We start from the raw sequence: 18,127 nt of genomic DNA on the forward strand, positions 1-18,127 counted from the left end.
GCTGTCGTCATTACTAACTGTCACATTTTCAAACCTGCTGCATGCATTCCTACTATAGATCCACAGGTGGCCTGAGATACATGAGCTGTTGGTAGACCTTGAGAACAGGTTTGGCCACCCCTGATCTAGTGGTGTATGGGGCAATGGGTAAAAGATCAATTTATTTTTGTATTGAAAGCTCAGCGATGTGCGGATACACAAAAACGGATTCTTTCCGATACAGCATAAAATGAAAAAACCGACTCATTCATGAATTTTTTTGTGTGTTTATTCATTGTATTAGTCCAAGCTTCAACATATTTGTTCTAACCATACGTAACATTAAAAGAACATTGTTCGTGGAGCTTCCAGTGGTTTCGATTAAATTAGATCCTACTAGGAAACATCGTGACCATCGTTTCCAAGACGATTAATGTAATAAAACGGTTGCCGGGAAACCAGACCAAGAAGACAAAAGGACGGGTATACTATTACACAAATTATAACAGCAGATGGCAAGGTGATCTATTGTATCAAGAAAAAGTCATGCAAGTCCCAAAAATAAAAAAAGATTACCGTTCCTGAGAGAAGACCTATAAGCGCTAGATATAACTTATTGGGTTTGGCTTTGTTTGATTTTGGCTCAATTACTGGTACCTCATTTGAAATCTATACAAGAGAATTAATATTATTCCTTGCACAGAAACCTTTTCGGAACTTCATTTCTCCTAAAAAAAAGACTAAGTTTATTTAAAATTCCTCTTCTGCGTTTTTAGAGCGCTGCTCTTTCAGCTGACGTAGTCTCTCGATGGTCTGCGCCACTGTCCGCTCCCCGTGCACCTTGTTATCCCGCGTACGGATATTCACTGTTCCGCTGGCCTTTTCCTTTTCTCCGATCACTGAAAAGAAGTACAAAATTGTTAAAAAAATAAATATAAAAAAAAAAAAAAAAAAAAAAAAGTGTACAAGGGGTTCCCCCTCGTGGTTACTTGTGGAATCCAAATCCTATGAATTAAATTATTCTACTAAACCCTAACTGCGTATGCAGGAACAAATCCAACAAAGGATGATACGCACTATAGAGTTAAGCGACTATTTATATTCCTCGAAGGGGACAATTCTGACTTTAGGTTATCAAAGCCATTTTTAGCAGGGGAAGGGAATTTAATACATGATTGGATCTGGTACAACTATTTCATTCTTATTTATGCTTAATATAGCCATCTTTTAGGGGCACAATTATCATTATTTTTACTTAACTACTGAGAAAAACTGGTGTTCACACTCTCTTCACAATATTGTAGTATCACAGAAATAACTGAGACGGCAAGTAAAAAGGAGAATTCACAAAACGATTTTCCAGGCCTTAAATTTGCATTCTTAAGCAGATCGAATTTCCATACTTTTAATTAAGTAAATTACTAATTAAACTGTAAAAAACAAGAGAGTGCTTCCTGTGATAATAACGTCATCTTCAGATGGCGTTATGCAGGGTTCCCTTACTCCTGCTCTGACAGCCAGAATAGAGCAGACGGTACAACTGAAATCTATCCTTTATATATTGGGCACACCGACCGACCATAAGATCTTTTTGCCAACGGGGATCTTAGTGCCTCACTGAGATTGCGCTTTCATATTAAATGGATCATCTGAATATTAGTTCACCCAACAAATAGGGGATACGGTCATTGGGTCACCAGCAAATAGGTTGACAAGCATTAGGTCGACATGCAGGAAGGCCGACGGGTTCATTAGGTTGACATGTTTTTGTTTTTTACTGTTTTTTTTGAGCCGGCATGTGCCGACGGGCGGTATTTCATGCCCTACCATCCACGAGGGCGTGGTGGGAGAATAAAATAGCGTGGCAAGTGTAGCGAGACACCGTGCCTGCTATGCTTGGCATACGTTTTAGTGTCGACATTCCGGTAAAAAAAAAAAAAAAACGTTGACATAACATATGACCCATTCAACCTAATGTTTCATACCCACAAATAGGACAGCCCCTATAACCTAATAACCGATTGATTACATCTAGTAGTACTGCACCCTTATAGGTTTCAGAAATACACGAGGCGGCTCCTCTGTTGAAATGACCATAAAATGTTAAATGGGAGATAATACAACAATCTTTTTTAAAATGTTGATAACGTCCTTAATTGATAAAAAAATACAGAATACAATAATGATAAAAGAATCATTGCCATGCACTCAAATACAGTACTGCATCAGTATCAGCAAACTGTACTTTCACCCTCTCACATCTGGCGTTTCACATTAAATCTATTCTACACAAAGCAGAGTGCTCCCGTTCTGAACTGCTGCTGCCAGGTGCCTTATTCTAATTGGGATCTCTCCCCTGTGGATTAAGCTCTACAAAGCGAATGCTTTACTGCTGCATAAACGTTGCTCGTCTTCTGCCTTGACAATAACCTGCTTGAAGTACGAACTTCTGTGCACTTCAACCGCCACAAACTTCACACATCATCTGGGGAAGAGCATTGCATAGATAACTCTGTGCTGTGGGGGGGGACCCTGCTCCTTCCATTATATAACTCAGCTGCCCGTCAAATGAGTGAGCACTGAATTTATTATCAAGCCATTTAAAAAAGTGGAAGTGGACAATCATTCTGTCGAAAGAGCGGGGTCACAAAATTAAGCCTAAGGAGGGTAATCAATCCCGGGCAAAATTTTTGCCAGGTGAAAAAAAAAAAAAAATCAGCAATTTTCACCTGCTTTTTGGGTGAATTCGACTCGCTGTATTCAATCCCCGAACCGAATTTTCGCCTGGGTGAAAAATCTAGAATCAGCAAAAATGCCGCAAATTCACGTCGCTTTGGAGAATTCCCGGCCATTGGTGCCCGTTTCTGCAGGCCCTTTTCACCCATGTCGATTTGCCCTCCCAAAAAAAGTGAAATGGCATGGGCGAAAATGTACTAAAAAACGGGTGAAAATGCCCGCGATTGAATATTGATAGGGGAATCTGTTTTTTTTTTAATCTGGTGAAATACTCGGCCAAGATTGAATACGGTACTTCAATACCTCTAAAGCCTTTATAAAGGAGAACATTAAAATAGTTACTGTACAGTATATATTTGGCTCAAGAATGGCGATATAAGGAACAAGCAGAACTGTAAATGTGGTTTTGTCACCCCTGGTGCCTGTTTCTGCAGAAGTGCCCATTTTACAGGTACAGTAAGCACTTGGGTTTGCAGTGTAGAAGAAAGCACGGTTCCTTACAAGGTGACTGTTGGATTCCTGGTGTTCCCTGAGAGATCTGGTACAGAAGCAGGGGAACTAGTCACCTATACCACTTTTAGACATAAGCCAAAACCAGGTTTTTGCATGTGACAGCTCATTTACCTTTAGGGCAGTATTTTTTCTCTCGCCATGCACTCGCCCTGTTCCGGAGGGCTCGCTGCCACTCCTGCTCCCACTATTCAATGTGGTTAAGACTCGCCGCCACTCGCGGGGAGTCTTAACCCCTGCAGCGGACGAGCGTCCGCGGCAGGGAGCTGGCAGGGAGCCATGGGACGGTGGCAGCCAGAGAGATTAAAGTCTCCCTGGCTGCCCCAGAACATATGGGGAGGGGAGGTGGGCTCCCTGGGACCCAGGCAGCACAAGCTGCCCCCCCTATAGCCAGCGGGGGACCCAGTATTCACTGCACCCGATCGTGCATATGTAATGATCGGATGCAGTGAATAGATGAATATCTAATGAGCGGCTCGAGCGCTCCGGCCCCCTGTTGGCTGCTCTGTGTAAAAAAAAAAAATTAAAAAAATATTTTTTTAAAAATGAAATATATATTCATGTGCACATGAATAAAAATAACATGCCCCTTCACAGAAAAAAAATCCTGATTTTTTGACACCAAATAAAAAAAAAACCCTTTTAGTTTAAAAGTTCACATTCCAGCTCTCCATGAAAAGATGGAGAATTGCTACACGGCGAGAGACGGCGAAAATCACTTAAAAGACGGCGAATATTTCACATTGAATAGGGTTGCTCGCTTTTGGACAGCAAAATGCTCCATCCAAGGTGAAAAAAGCACAAATTCGCCATAAAACAGGGCGAATTTTTCTCATTGAATACTGCCCTTAGAATGTCAGCTGTCACTTGCAGGGTCCTCTTCCCTCATGCCTTCTTTTACTTAAAACATCTCCATGGGATCTAATCTCTTGGTTTTACGCCAGCCTAATACTTATTTCAGAGTCATCTGCTGATGCAGCTATATTTATATACCCTGTACTTGTCTTATACTGTCCTGAACTGTAGAAGTGCATACACACTTGCCGATCGCTGCCGCAGCAGTGACCTGGCATCAGCAAGGGCAAACACACTCGGCCAAGATTGAATACGGTATCCACTCCTTCCTCTGTACATCCACAGACAACAGACAACTACACACCCCAGAATGCCCTGCAACAGTTTTACCATGGCTAAATAGCAAAACTGTAGCAGGGCATGCTGGGATGTGTAGTTCATCAACAGTTGTAGCCATCCCGGTTCTAGGAGAAAGGCAGAGGTACAAATGAATAAAGGGGGTGGTCACAGAGTGGCAGAAAGGGGTACTTCAGTGACTTTCATATAGATCTTACGAAGTGCCTTTCTCCAAATACCCTCCAGTCACATGGAGCATCTCCGAACACCGCTACAGCCGTGCCAGTGACGAAGCCAAGCCGCCCTTATACTTGTATTTGATACAATACATTCTATTCCTCGCTTTGGCACAGTGGGAGAAAGTTATGCAACCATCTAAACACCTAGGCGTCTCTATTGAGCCCACACAGTAACTAGCAATGCACACTTCCATAATGACTTCCCATGATGGGGGCATTGTGTACAACTAAGAGAAACACAAAGGACGTCTGTCTTACCGAGAATGAAATTGTACTGCGCCAGCTGTGCGTTCCTGATCTTCTTATTCAGAGTGCAGCTTTGATCGAGATCAACATCAGCCATAAAGCCAGCATGGTGGAACTGCTCCTTCACCTGCAATGTTAAGGACAAGAGAATTCCTATTACCGAGAGATGAAAGCTATCCTGAGTAGCTGCCTGGCAGTACCGGCCAGAGATTCATGCATAGCTATAAAACAATGACCCCACTGCCTGGCCTCATCAAGTATCTCTCCTCAGTGGGAGCGCAGGCAATGTCAGTGGGACGGATGCACAGAGAACTCTCCCAAAACCGCGCTGTGTACTGTGCTCGGCCTGTAAAAGCAGCGATGGAACACAGGACTGTGGGGGAGATTTATTAAGGCTTGGAGGGACAGAAAGCTGAAAGAGATAGAGGGTGAAATGTAATAGGGTGAGAATAGGTTTTTTTTTAAAGCGGCAATCATTTTCACTTCAAAACTGGTCTTGCAGTGTCAATGATTGCCGCTTTAAAAAACAACTGGAGATTTCTCACCAAATCTCTCACTTTCTGAATCCCTCATCCTATTAATTGTCACCCTAAGCGTCAGCCAATCAGTTTTTCTCCATTACTGGAGTAAAAATGGAGGTAGCCTGCGTCTATTCAATTGTGCTCCCTTTTTTCTCCTGTCAGCCTCGTTAATGCAATCCATAATCACTTCAGAATAATGTGTTATCAAGGTAACGGCACCCATTAACCCGCTAATTATCAAGGTTTTTCACCGGAGACAGATAAAAAAAAAAAACACACATCCCCCATGACACCTGACAATATAATATGCCTGTGGTAATTTATCGTGGCTAACCCTACGTGACCCCCAACATTTAGTCAACATGCGACAGACATTAGGCCAGGGTGTGTCATTGTTTGTGCACCCAATAGCGTGCGCCTGTCATACCACTTTTATACCAGCAAGCTGGGTCACACCTGCGATTTAAGGCCCCTTTTAGACCGGCATCCCGACCCGGGCATAGTGCCGGGCGGGTGATGTCACTGGAGGCGGGGCCTGAGCCGCTGCTGGGAAATGAGAGCATATCCCAGCGCCAGCTTTTCCATTGCAGCAAACCGGTCCTGGGTTACCCATTTACACTTCCCTGCGATCAGTGTTGAACTGGTGTTCAACCCTGAGCGCTTGCTGGGTTGAAATCCCGGGGTGAGACAGTTTACACCGCCTGCAAACCCGGGATTTTGCATGCTCTTGTGCAAAAACTTGAGTTTGCAAGGCTGGTGTAAAAGGGGTATAAAGGACTAGGAAGCCAGTTGTAGTTCACCCAAGATGCAAGTTAATAGAGCTATGATTGAATAAAGGGGGGGAAAAATAAGTTTTTTTTTTTTTAAACGGACAAAGAAACCAGACTGTGTCCTTATTAAGTTACTGAGGTGCCCATACACTAGTAAGATTTATCTTCAGATCTGGCTGGTTGGAACAAAAACATGGTTATGGATGAGTGACAGTTTGGCAGTTTTCCAGCATTTCCAAGAAAATGGTCAACTGTCATTTGCTCTCATCCAGAACCATGTTCTTGTTCCAACCAGCCAGATCTGAAGATAAATCTGCGTGTGTATGGCCACCAGTTAGCTCCGTCTGTTCTCTTGTAACAGAAAAGTAGTTTAATGATTTCCTCGGCTACACAAGATATGAAATCAGCGTATACTGTAGCCCCCGGCTATGAACGCTACAGAGAAATCCATCACACATATTAGGGTGATCGGAGGCACCAGTGGCTCTCTGTGGTCCCCCGATCATATGTATGTCAACTACAGACACATTCAGCGCATGAGCTACAAATAACCCAGGGACATGGACGTTCCTCTGGGAAAACAGAAGCACTGAAATAAAACAAATTGCTTGCGCTGACCTGTTGGGCATATTCGTCACATGTGGGCCCCACGGGTACAACCATCACTTGCAGGGGAGAAAGCCAGAGAGGCCTGTGGAAAGGAAACAAGAAGTGAGCAGCAAGGACTGATGCAATAAAAAGAATAATTATCACATTAGGAGGTGTAATGAGCTGTGGCGTGATGCAGTGGAGAAAGAAAGAGCCAGCCAATCAGCTCCTAGCCAGAAACATAGAATGTGACGGCAGATAAGAACCATTTGTCTATCCCAAGCATGTTTAAACTGCTCTACTGTATTTGCCTCTACCACCACTGATGGGAGGCTATTCCACTTATCTACTACTCTTTCTGTGAAGTAATTCTTCCTCAGATCTCCCCTGAATCTTCCTCTATCTAGTTTCAGTGCATGTCCTCGTGTTCTGCTGCTCCTCTTCCTGTGAAGAATGTCTCCCACCTGTACCTTGTTAAAACCCTTGATATATGTGAAAGTTTCTATCATGTCCCCCCTTTCCCTTCTCTGCTCTAAACTATACATATTAAGATCTTTTAGTCTTTCCTGGTATGTTTTGTGACGTAGGCCATGCACCATTTTAGTTGCCCTTCTTTGAACAGTCTCCTCTTTATATATCAGTCCAACGAGCCGATAATTGTATTGTGCGCACCCTACTGTACTGAACTTGCTACATAGGGAACGCGTGCATGATTGATATATTTAGTCAAATATAAACCCTTTTAAGTACATTATTCAACTCCACAACACAAAAAGTCTTTGATATTTATTAAATGTCAAATACTGGCTTTGTTGTTTCAAATCAGTCATTTCGGACTCACTGACGTGTAATAAATCACAGAGCGCACAGATCAATAAGGTGTATAACAAAAAATAATAAAAAAATAGAATAAAATTGGATTTTGAGCAACCCATATTGCAGACTGCCCAATACCCCCACACAGCTACTGCCGGTCTGACGACATGTTCGTCAGTTCAAGATTTACCATTTGCCTCCATAGTTTTCCGTCAATATAGCAATCATTCGTTCCACAGATCCCAGGATGGCGCGGTGAATTATAACCGGCCGCTTCTTATCGTCACCATCTGGGCTGCGGGTATAAAGCAGAGGTGAACGTGAGGAGGTAAGGAACCGAGCATCTCTATAGACAGCCCATTTTATATAGTGCCCCCGACTCACCTGACATAGGTGAGATTGAATCTAATGGGGAGCTGGAAATCCAACTGAATGGTGGCGCACTGGTGGTACCGGCCAATGGCGTCCTTAATCTGGATATCAATCTGGAAAGTGACATTTTTAGAAGCGAATGATCAACATTAAATAACTAAAATTTATTGTTGTAGAGGACAAAAGCGGTGAGAGATAAAGTGAAGAGATAAAACTTGTCCCATATGATATAGTACTAAAGCCAACCAAGCAAATAACTGTTATGGGTTTGAAAAAGCTGTTTTGTAGATGAACGCTTTCCACTTTCGGTACTTGTTTCCTAGCACGGCCACACCGATTCTAATCGGGGGCATCGCAGGTAAAAAATCTAATCGGTCGCATCGCATGCGTGCTAAAAAATCGCATGCGTGCTAAAAAATCGCATGCGATGGTCCCGACGCGATGCCCCCGATTTCCCATAGGGAACAATGTTAAATGCCTCAATTTACCCAAATGAACAGGGAACAATGTTAAATGGTCCAGAAACCCCCCAAAAAACCCCAGAACAGTGAAATGGCCCCCCAAAATTAGTTAACGCCTCCCCACGATCAACGTGAACCCGAAGCGTGGCGAGCGCAGCGAGCCGGCGAGGGTCGGCGGTACGCGTCCTCCGACCTTTTCCTACCCCCACTATCCACGTCGGCGTGGAGTTGAGAATAGAATAGTGTGGCGAGCGCAGCGAGCCACCGAGCCTGAAGCGTGGCGAGCGCAGCGCGCCCCGCGAGGGGACGCGGATACCTTCACAGTTATACGCGTCCCCTCGCGGGCTTCACAGGTGTCCGTGGCGACGCGGACACCTGTGAAGCCCGTGAGGGGACGCGTTTACCTGTGAAGGTATCCGTGTCCGCTCGCCACGCTTCGGGCTCGGTGGCTCGCCACACTATTCTATTCTCAACTCCACGCCGACGTGGATAGTGGGGGTATGAAAAGGTCGGAGGACGCGTACCGCCGCCGCTCGCCACGGTTCTGGTTCACGTTGATCGTGGGGTGGCGTTAACTAATTTTGGGGGGCCATTTCACTGTTCAGGGGTGTTTTTGGGGGTTTCTGGACCATTTAACATTGTTCCCTGTTGATTTGGGTAAATTGAGCCATTTAACAATGTTCCCTATGGGAAATCGGGGGCATCGCGTCGGGACCATTTAATGCTTATTTAGCCGCATGCGACGCGACCGACACGATTTTTTAACTTTTCAATGCATTTCAATGGGAAATCGGGTCCATCGCGTCGGGGGCCATCGCATACCACTATTAAGGGCACAAGATCAATGCGATTGTGGCCGTGCTAGGAAACAAGTACCCCACTTTCTCTCTCTCTCCAAGGGCAAGATGTACTAAGCTTGATAAGTGATAAACCGCCAACCAATCAGCTCCTAGCTGGTATTTTTCAAAACCAGCTTGTGATATGGTAGTTAGGAGCTGATTGGTTGGTGGTTAATCACTCTCCATTTGATCACTTTTCAAGCTTAGTACATATGGCCCCAAGTGTTGATGATTATGCCATGCTTCATAGTTGTGTGCACTGAAAGGTCAGTAACAAGAAAGAATAGGGAGGTACTGTATACGGGAGCAGTGGCGGCTCCAGGGGGGGTGCGCAACACCAACTGCCAGCGAGTCCCCCAGCTGATGTTTGGTGGCAGTTGGTGCGATTCCCCTTTCTGAAGTTTGGACTGTGCTGTGCTGCACCCGTACCTCTGGAGCCAGTATTGCTTGGGAACATTGGAGAAAATTTGTTATCTATGATCTCCGCCAGAGGTATAACTACCATTGGTGCAGCAGATGCAGTATACCGGGGTGCCTCATGAGCACTGAAGGGGCCCACCACTGCCCCTGTCTCCCTCTTGCTGTCACACACTGATTTTCCCTGCCACACTCCGCTTCCTCCTACCTCTCCCTGTCACCCATTGTTTTGCATTTTGTGAACTTGGGTTGGGGTGAAGGGGCCCCCCAGTTCATATTTTTACACCTGGGTCTACAACCCATAAGTTCCGCCACGGATCTCAGCAATATGTGTGCCTGGTGTCATGCCCGGTAAGTTCTCTATTCAAGGCACAGTCTTTTAATCTTCGCAATAGGATTAGCCGTGCAAGTCTCCGAGGGCAATTCATTTTCTTTGAGTCAATGAGTATCAAGATGCAGATGGACACAAATGATCCCACGTGGTCATTCGTGTGTGGAGAAATGCTGGAGCCTGCTGGTGAGATCAGGGCAGCAATACGGATACAGAAATCAGCTTTGCTCTCAGTGCGGGAGCGCTCATTAGCGCCATTTTGGAAATGGACAAAACCATGTGCACTGCAGGTGTGGCAGAATAAACATGTGCAGAGAGTTACAGTAGATTTGGTCGGGGTCTGAAATCTAAATTGCAGTGCGAGAATAAAGCGCCAGTATTTACCCTGCACAGAAACAACTTAACCCACCCAAATCTAACTCTCTCTGCACATGTTACATCTGCCCCACCTGCAGTGCAGCATGGTTTTGCCCATTTGTCATCCACCCGACTCGAGCAGGCGGGGGGCACATCTGCGTTCAAAGGTGCCCGCCCAGCTTTTCTATGGATGCGCCCACCGATATGCTGTGCAGACCCCAGCGACCTCCCCCTACCTGTCTCGCAATTTGTGAGCACCCCCGGGCGAGTGAAAAACTCGCCAAAGGCGTTCGCTCTAGGTGTGTGCATAGTCATGAGTGACTATGTGCACGCACACACCCCCACCATCAGAGACTGGCCTGAATTCGGACTTGTACGAATTCTGAATTGGGCCCAAGATGTGCCCTAAAATCAGGTCTGAATTAGGCATGGTCACAGCACTGAAAAACAGGGACTGGTCACCTTACATGAAACCCCTCTGTCGTGTAAGGGAAACCCTAGCCTGAGCTTCCCTTAAAGAGGTTTATATTGAATTGTACGTCTGTGTTGGGAGCAAAGTTCCCGTGACATCAGGCCGGAATTCTCTGCCAGAAACATATCTTACTTCCTACAGTACGCGGAAGGTTTGCCAGTTCCGTATTTATGTAGCAGACGTAGTGTGACCTCTTCTGGTTCATCAAGGAATTACACTATAGTCTATCAAACTAGATGTCTATGGAAGAGTTTCCCAAATTCTATCACTGCTGTTCAGGTTTTAAAGGATATCAATCAATTTATCTGGAATGAAGCATTGATATCCATAAAACCTGGACTGTAATAGCGGAATTTGGGAAACTCTGGTCTATGTTATCTGATGCAAGTATTACAGAAAGTTAATTGTTCTGATGGGAAAGGACCTCGGCAGCCAGATGATGCGTGTAATATACACATACACACTTGTATGCTGGCCATGCGCAAGGACTGGAGAACCGGAAAACATCTCTCTCAAATCTAGGAGCCAAAAGATAATTTTAAGAAGCTAAGAACGGATTTTGTTTTAGGCACATTGGCAGCCTGGCTCCAGAGCAGGGTTGCCGACCCTCCCGGAATTTCCGGGAGTCTCCCAAAAATCGGGTCCCCCTCCCGGTACCCCAGAAGGGTGGGCACCCCTCCCGGATTCAGGGGGGACCCCCGCTGTCCCCCGGATCGCGGCATTAAAATGGCACAATCCTCGGGTCTCAGAGGAGGGGGCGGAGCTAAAATGACACAATCGCGTCATTTTAGCCCCGCCCCCTCCACGGAGATCCATGAATGCACTGGTTTACCATCATGGGGGCGGGGCTTAGTGATGTCACGCTCAAGCCCCGCCCCCTGAGCGGCTACTGAAACTCTCCTCTCCGGGCTTCTCCCGGAGTGGAGAATAATAAAGTCGGCAACCCTGCTCCAGAGATTTATTAGGACCTTTACTTTAAGTAATATCAGTCTGGGCAGGGAGTGGCATCCTGTAGGAAGCCACTCCCTGCCTTGCCATGCAGCCCTAGCAGGCTTCTAATGACTGCAGCCCATATAAGCCAGGCATTTGCGCATATGCAGTACCTCCGTCGATACTGAGCATGTGCCAGGCCCAGTGCCCATCAACTGTATTGTACAGGTGACAGGACCCTGGCAGGTTGGACCGGTGGAGACCCAGCTGCTGCCCCCCTCCTACTCACATGCAACTAACCCTAGGTCATTACCCCCCCTTGTTTTTTTTAATTTTTTTAAGTAAACAAACCTTTGGTCCATAGAAAGCTCCGTCTCCTGGATTTAGCACCCATTTCTCTCCAAATTCATTCAGACTGTTTTCAAGTTGCTGTAAACACAAAGGTCAAGTAATTCCAACATTAGATAAATAAAATGCAAAGTAAAAAACACTGACTTATTCCAACTGGTTGATTTTCAGATTTAATTACGTAATTTTAGAGAATTTTATGACCCTTTCAAACTTTAGAGAGCTGGCCCGGGATGGCCCGCAGAGTTTATTAGGTTGCCTTCCACTGCTCACAAAAACCTACACCAAAGTTGCAGCCCCAAGGGGAAAGAGGCAGAGGACAACAAGTCTGTACTGTATTTGTGCCCTGCTTCAGAACTTGTGCCCTCTTTGCCCAAAGAGGTCCCAGCATCCCATATGGATGAAAAATGGGGCAATTCGACTCTGCGGAATGGTCAGGATCCCATACTCACCCTTCCTGCAATAGCTCTAGCTCTATTGTGTACCAGCTGCTGCTGGCAATGTGTTGTTGCAGAATGACACATTGCGGCCATCATGTTTAGTTGAATCACCTCCTTGGTATCTCATTCAATTGTCCTGATTCACCAAACGCTTTTGAACTATGCTTAATTCAGAACCAATTTTTTTTAGCGAATGGGCAAAACCATGCTGCACTGCAGGTGGGGCAGATGTAACAGGTGCAGAGAAAGTTAGATTTGGGTGAGGTGTGTTCAAACTGAAATCTAAATTAAAGTGTTAAAATAAAGCAGTCAGTATTTACCCTGCACAGAAACAATATAAACCCACCCAAACAGAACTCTCTATGAACATGTTACATCTGCCCCACCTGCAGTGCAGAATGGTTTGTCCATTTGCTAAAAAAAATAAAAGCAGCTTTGTGATCAGGTCTGATATATGTTCTTCAAGGAGTCTCAATAGCATTTATAAATTGTCCTGTGCATATAGGGGGTTATTTTGGTTCACTCTTTCTGACAAAATCCTTCTTAGATGGACAAAACCATGTGCACTGCAGGTGGGGCAGATGTTACTTGTGCAGAGAGAATTAGATTTGGGTGGGGTTTTACTTCAAAGTGAGATCTATATTGCAGTGTAAAAATAAAGCAGTCAGTATTTTCCCTGCACAGAAACAAAATAACTCACCCAAATCTAATTCTCTCTGCACATGTTACATCTGCCCCACCTGCAGTGCACATGGTTTTGTCCAACTAAGAAGGATTTTGTCAGAAAGAGTGAACAAAAATAACCCCCTTAATCACAAAAGTATATATTGTATGTCAGATGTTACGCTGTGCTCAGATATGGGATTAGCTATATACAGGTATTTTCATAAACGCACTCTCTCCGATTATCGCTTCCGGTCCCAAGAAGGTGGACGGCCACCGGGTTCTATGCGCCATGCTCTGTGCATATCTGGGACACACACTCTGATTATTAGATTTTTAATAGCAATGACTAAACAGCAGAGGATGGTAATTACCCTCCATTACACATCAGTTCCTTATCTCCTGTCTGCTTACACCAATCGCACAGATCTCTCATTACAGACGGATAATCAAACCGGGATGAACGCAGGATTAACGCGTTCAATGTAAGGATTAACGTAGTCCTGGACAAAGAGGAGATGCTGGATAAAGGCAGCCAAGGAAAGCTGATGCTCATTATCATACACTCCCGGGGACAGAACTCATCTGCTTTTGAAAATAAAACAGGAAGCGATCAGAACTGGGGCAGAGGAGAAATGCCGTAAAGAGAATTTCTGCAGGAGGTCCCAAACACTTAGCACCTGTGTTCTAAGTATAATAATGGGAATGGATCACTGGATAGACATGAACTAGGTAGACATGCAGGAAGGTCGACAGGGTCATTAGGTCGACGCAAGCATTAGGCCGACATGGGGAAGATCGACAGCAAATCGGTCGACATGGGGTTTTCCCCCAAATGTCGACACAGCCTACATCAGTGGTGGCCAACCCATGGCTCTTGAGCCTCATGCGGCTCTCCCCCTTGTAAAGTGCAGCTCCTGCTCCCATTGCTGCCCGCCGCCCGTCCCAGTCCCCCCTGCTGCCGGTTCCCTGAATCCCTTCTCCTTCTGAGGGGAAGAGAGTGCGCATCGCGCATCTCTTCTACCCCTTACAGTGCATCCTTGTGACTGGGCCGTCTGCCAATTAGAGCTCGCGGGCCAGCAGCCAATCAGGAGCCGGCCAGCGAGCTTTGATTGGTGGACGGCCCAGTCACAGGGAAGTGAGGGGGAAGGAGACGCGCAATGTGCTGTGCTCTCCTCCCATCAGTGACATGATAGGAGGACTGCAGGGGGACACCAGACTGTCCTCTCCCCGCCCGGCAGCAGCAGCAACAACGGTGACTGCTGCTGCTGGGAAATTTGCACTGTGGGGGCATAGCAGTTTGTGGCACTGTGGGGGCATAGCAGTTTGTGGCACTGTGGGGGCATACCAGCTTTCTGGCACCGTAGGGGCATACCTGGCACAGTGTGGGGGGGCATATGTGTATCTGGCACTTTTGGGGGCATATGTATATCTGGCACTGCACTATTGGAGGCATATTTGTATCACACCCACCCAAGGGGTCAAAATAGACTACCCCCCTTTTTTTGGAGCATGCGTCTTCGGCGCGCGCATGATGTCGGCTCTTTAGCTTGACTACCAATATTTTTCGGCTCTTTACCTATGACCGGTTGGCCACCCCTGGTCTACATGGACACTGAAACGTAGCACCGCTACGCTCGGCACACTATTTTGTTTTCTCCCACAACGTCCTAGTGGGTGTTAGGGCAAATAATGCCGCCTGTCGGCATGTCGGCTCAAAAAAAATTAAAAAAATCATGTCGACCTTTTAAATGTCTGCCTAACCCATGTCGACGTAAAGCTCTTCAACTAAACGTTCCTCAACCTAGTGACCGTATCCCAGCCTTATGGTGTGAATCTCTTCATGGTGAATAAACCCATTATTAATACAATTACAATATTAATAATACTATTACTACAAATATTACTACTAATATTGCCTCCTCTTCGCCAGAGATACAGGTTCTGCAACTTGCATGCAGGGCATGCTGGGATACGTAGTTTCCTAGCAGTTGGACAGCCCCAATATGAATGCAACTGGTGTAAGAACGACTCTTCACAGCAAATGGATTCTGAACGTCAGTTTATAACCAGTGACACGTGGCTCATAGCCACAGGGAACAGAGGGTTTACAATCATCATCAGTTGTGGCCTCCTCTTACCTTCTCCGCCTGATTCCAAACTTCCACATCCCCGAGGAACTTCTCCGGCCGCGTGGAGAGGTTTAGTTTGAAGGTAAAACCAAAGACGTTATAGACGGAACGCAGGAAATCAAGGCAGTTCATTATCTCTTCTTCTATCTGCAATGATACAAGCACAGGTCCTGGTCAGACCTCTCTCCCCAGTTATCAGGGGCTTTTCTCCTGAAGACCGCTAACGTCTTGTTAAAGAAAAAACACAAAATCTGCAGAATTAATCTCAATCATTTCCCCCAACATCACAGATTAATTTACATTACAGGATAATGAATGCGATGATACGTTTTTAGCTGGAAATGGAACAGAAATCAACTGTGATTAATGTTACAATTAATAAATAATAATTGTGATGCTGATTATTATGAAATGGTTGGTTCTGATCTTTACTAGGTGATTGTTGGATATTGGCGCACATACAAGACATGTGCTGCCTCCCGCTGGGAGACCACTAGTTGTTCCCCTCTTAACCGCAGCCTGATTGATTTTGGGGCCCCATACATGGATATCTCTCATAGCCCCCTCAAACACTATTACCCCCATTTGCTGGGACATAAACTGGAAGCGCATGCCCATTACTGGAGTGGTGTGCTCGATCACACTGATGACCTCCCTCACCCTGCGGTCTGCGCTTTAGCATACTGACGCACTCCCTCGCTCATGGCTTGTGTTCTATCACACTAACCCACTCCCTCACCCTGCGGCCTTCGCTCGGATGGCTGGGAAGGGGGGGGGGTGGGGGGTGGAGGATAGCTCTGGGACCCGGGTCAGCTGTCCACTTTGACCCCCACTGTCGCCGGGCCTGCCCGGGCGGGTCAAAGGGAATTGGATGAGACTTCTCCCGTAGGAGAACGGATGGTGTAATGGTTAGCATTACTGCCTCACAGCACTGAGGTCATGGGTTCCATTCCCACCATGGCCGTAACTGTGCGGAGTTTGTATATTCTCCCCGTACTTGCGTGGGTTTACTCCAAGTACTCCGGTTTCCTCCCACAAGCCAAAAATATACTGGTAGGCTAATTGGCTCCCAACAAATGACCCCTAGAATGTCTGTGTGCGTGTACATGTGGTAGGGAATATAGATTGTAAGCTCCGCTGGGGCAGGGACTGATGTGATTGGGCAACTATACTCTGTAAAGCGCTGCGGAATATGTATGCGCTATATAAGAAACGGTTAATAAATTATAGTGTATGGAGACAAATAAAGTGGAAGGTGTTGGAGCCGGGGGAGGAGAGTATGTATGTATGGTAATAAAGATATAGTTTTCTGTGTGTGTGTTCATTTATTGGTCATATCGGTGAACTGCAAATCTCAGTGGGCCCTGGATTGCCCCGCATGCTGGGACTTGTGGTTCTCCATGTACCAGCGTATGAGGAAGGCTTTCTGGGACTTGTAGTTCACCAGCACAACTCAATGTTGTTTAAGTCTAATTTTTTTTTACACTTAACAAAATCAACCCGCCACCCACAACCTAGGGTTGCTGGGGACAGCCCCAGGCTTCAGCCCTGGCTGGGTTAAACCTGGAGGGTATGGATCCCTTTATTGGGTGGGGGGAGTCCCCACACACTCAGCGCTAAAAAGATGTTTAAAGATATTGGGATATATATAGGATTAATTTTTGAACCTTTACACGAGAAAACTCCAGATGTTTACAATTTTCCACGATTTTCTTAAAAGAATATTGCAGTCTTTTTATTCCAATTAAAAGCAAACCGTCAAAAAATATAAAAATACAAAAAAGATTAAAAAAAAGTTTCTAGACAGTTCCTTATTGAAAAGAAAAAAAAAAATGGTAAGCTCACCGGACCTCCCGGGGACGTGTTCATTTTCCTTAATCCACGGATGTTTTATACTACTTTCTTTGGCAGGGCCACGGCCGCTTCACACTTGTGTTCCTCTTTAGGATGCAGCACTACCACTACAGCTCTCCCTTAGATTCACCCAAGTGTGTCAGGAATTTCGTGGAGATGGGGGGATATCTGTGAGCGGGGTGTACGGCTACTGTTGGTGCTGGAGTTCGTGGTTTATGAGGGAAAGCTACTAGACATAAGGGGATAGTGCCGGTGATCAAGGAGTGTAATACAGAGGTAGATTTATGAAGCTCGGTGAAGTGATAAGGTGTCTGGTTTTTATCATCGGCCAATCAGCTCCTACCTGTCATTTTTCAAACCAAGTCTGTAACTTCACAGTTAGGAGCCGATTGGCCGCTGCCAATGACAGTACCGTCATTGGCACCGGGCGGCTTGTGAGATCAAACGCCGGGACGGGACATCTGTTTGAGCTGCACGGCTTTTTACAACTACTGCTGCCATGAAAATCCCGCCGGACTGCGAGTGCAGGCAGATTTCGGACGGGAGGGCAGTGCAGTGCAGGCGGCACCAACAGTCAGTAGCCGTACCCCCCCGCTCACAGGGAGTTCTGCTCCATCGTGTTCCCAACAACCAGTCAGAGCAGCGGAGGAGGGATGAGGGCTTCGGCCTGCGGAACAGTCATGGACACCGCTAAAAGTCCCAAGAGAAAGTACCGTCGCAGCCCCGGAGTGCGGCCGCTGAGAGAGCGGCAGCTTCCGGCTCCGCTCTAGCTTGCTGTCGGAGATTGGACGCGGCAGGTATGGATTGGTGTACAAGGCGGTGGCACGGAAAACTGGAGCCCGGGTGGTCAAGAAGATCCGCTGCGATGCCCGGAGAATGTGGAGCTGGCCCTGTGATTCTGTATATTACAGGCCCTGTGGGTTGGACACTGCAGAATTGCTAGTGTGTGGGATGTCTCGGGTAGAAGCCCTATTG

General features: G+C 46.2%; 1 protein-coding gene across 1 annotated transcript in view; it reads right to left on the reverse strand.

The window, feature by feature from the left end:
• Window positions 1–250: 250 nt before the first annotated feature.
• Window positions 251–18,127, reverse strand: part of TARS1 (threonyl-tRNA synthetase 1) — a 50,254-nt gene continuing 32,377 nt past the window's right edge. The window contains exons 13-19 of the mRNA XM_083155015.1: window positions 15,308–15,445; window positions 12,067–12,144; window positions 7,921–8,021; window positions 7,727–7,831; window positions 6,751–6,823; window positions 4,854–4,968; window positions 251–878 (exon numbers count right to left, since the gene is read on the reverse strand). Coding sequence (XP_083011141.1) covers window positions 730–878; window positions 4,854–4,968; window positions 6,751–6,823; window positions 7,727–7,831; window positions 7,921–8,021; window positions 12,067–12,144; window positions 15,308–15,445 — 759 coding nt within the window. The 3' untranslated portion in view covers window positions 251–729. The remainder of the gene's footprint in view (window positions 879–4,853; window positions 4,969–6,750; window positions 6,824–7,726; window positions 7,832–7,920; window positions 8,022–12,066; window positions 12,145–15,307; window positions 15,446–18,127) is intronic.

Source organism: Crinia signifera, chromosome 1 (genome assembly GCF_055691185.1).
Source record: "Crinia signifera chromosome 1, ASM5569118v1, whole genome shotgun sequence".
NCBI classification, from domain to species: domain Eukaryota; kingdom Metazoa; phylum Chordata; class Amphibia; order Anura; family Myobatrachidae; genus Crinia; species Crinia signifera.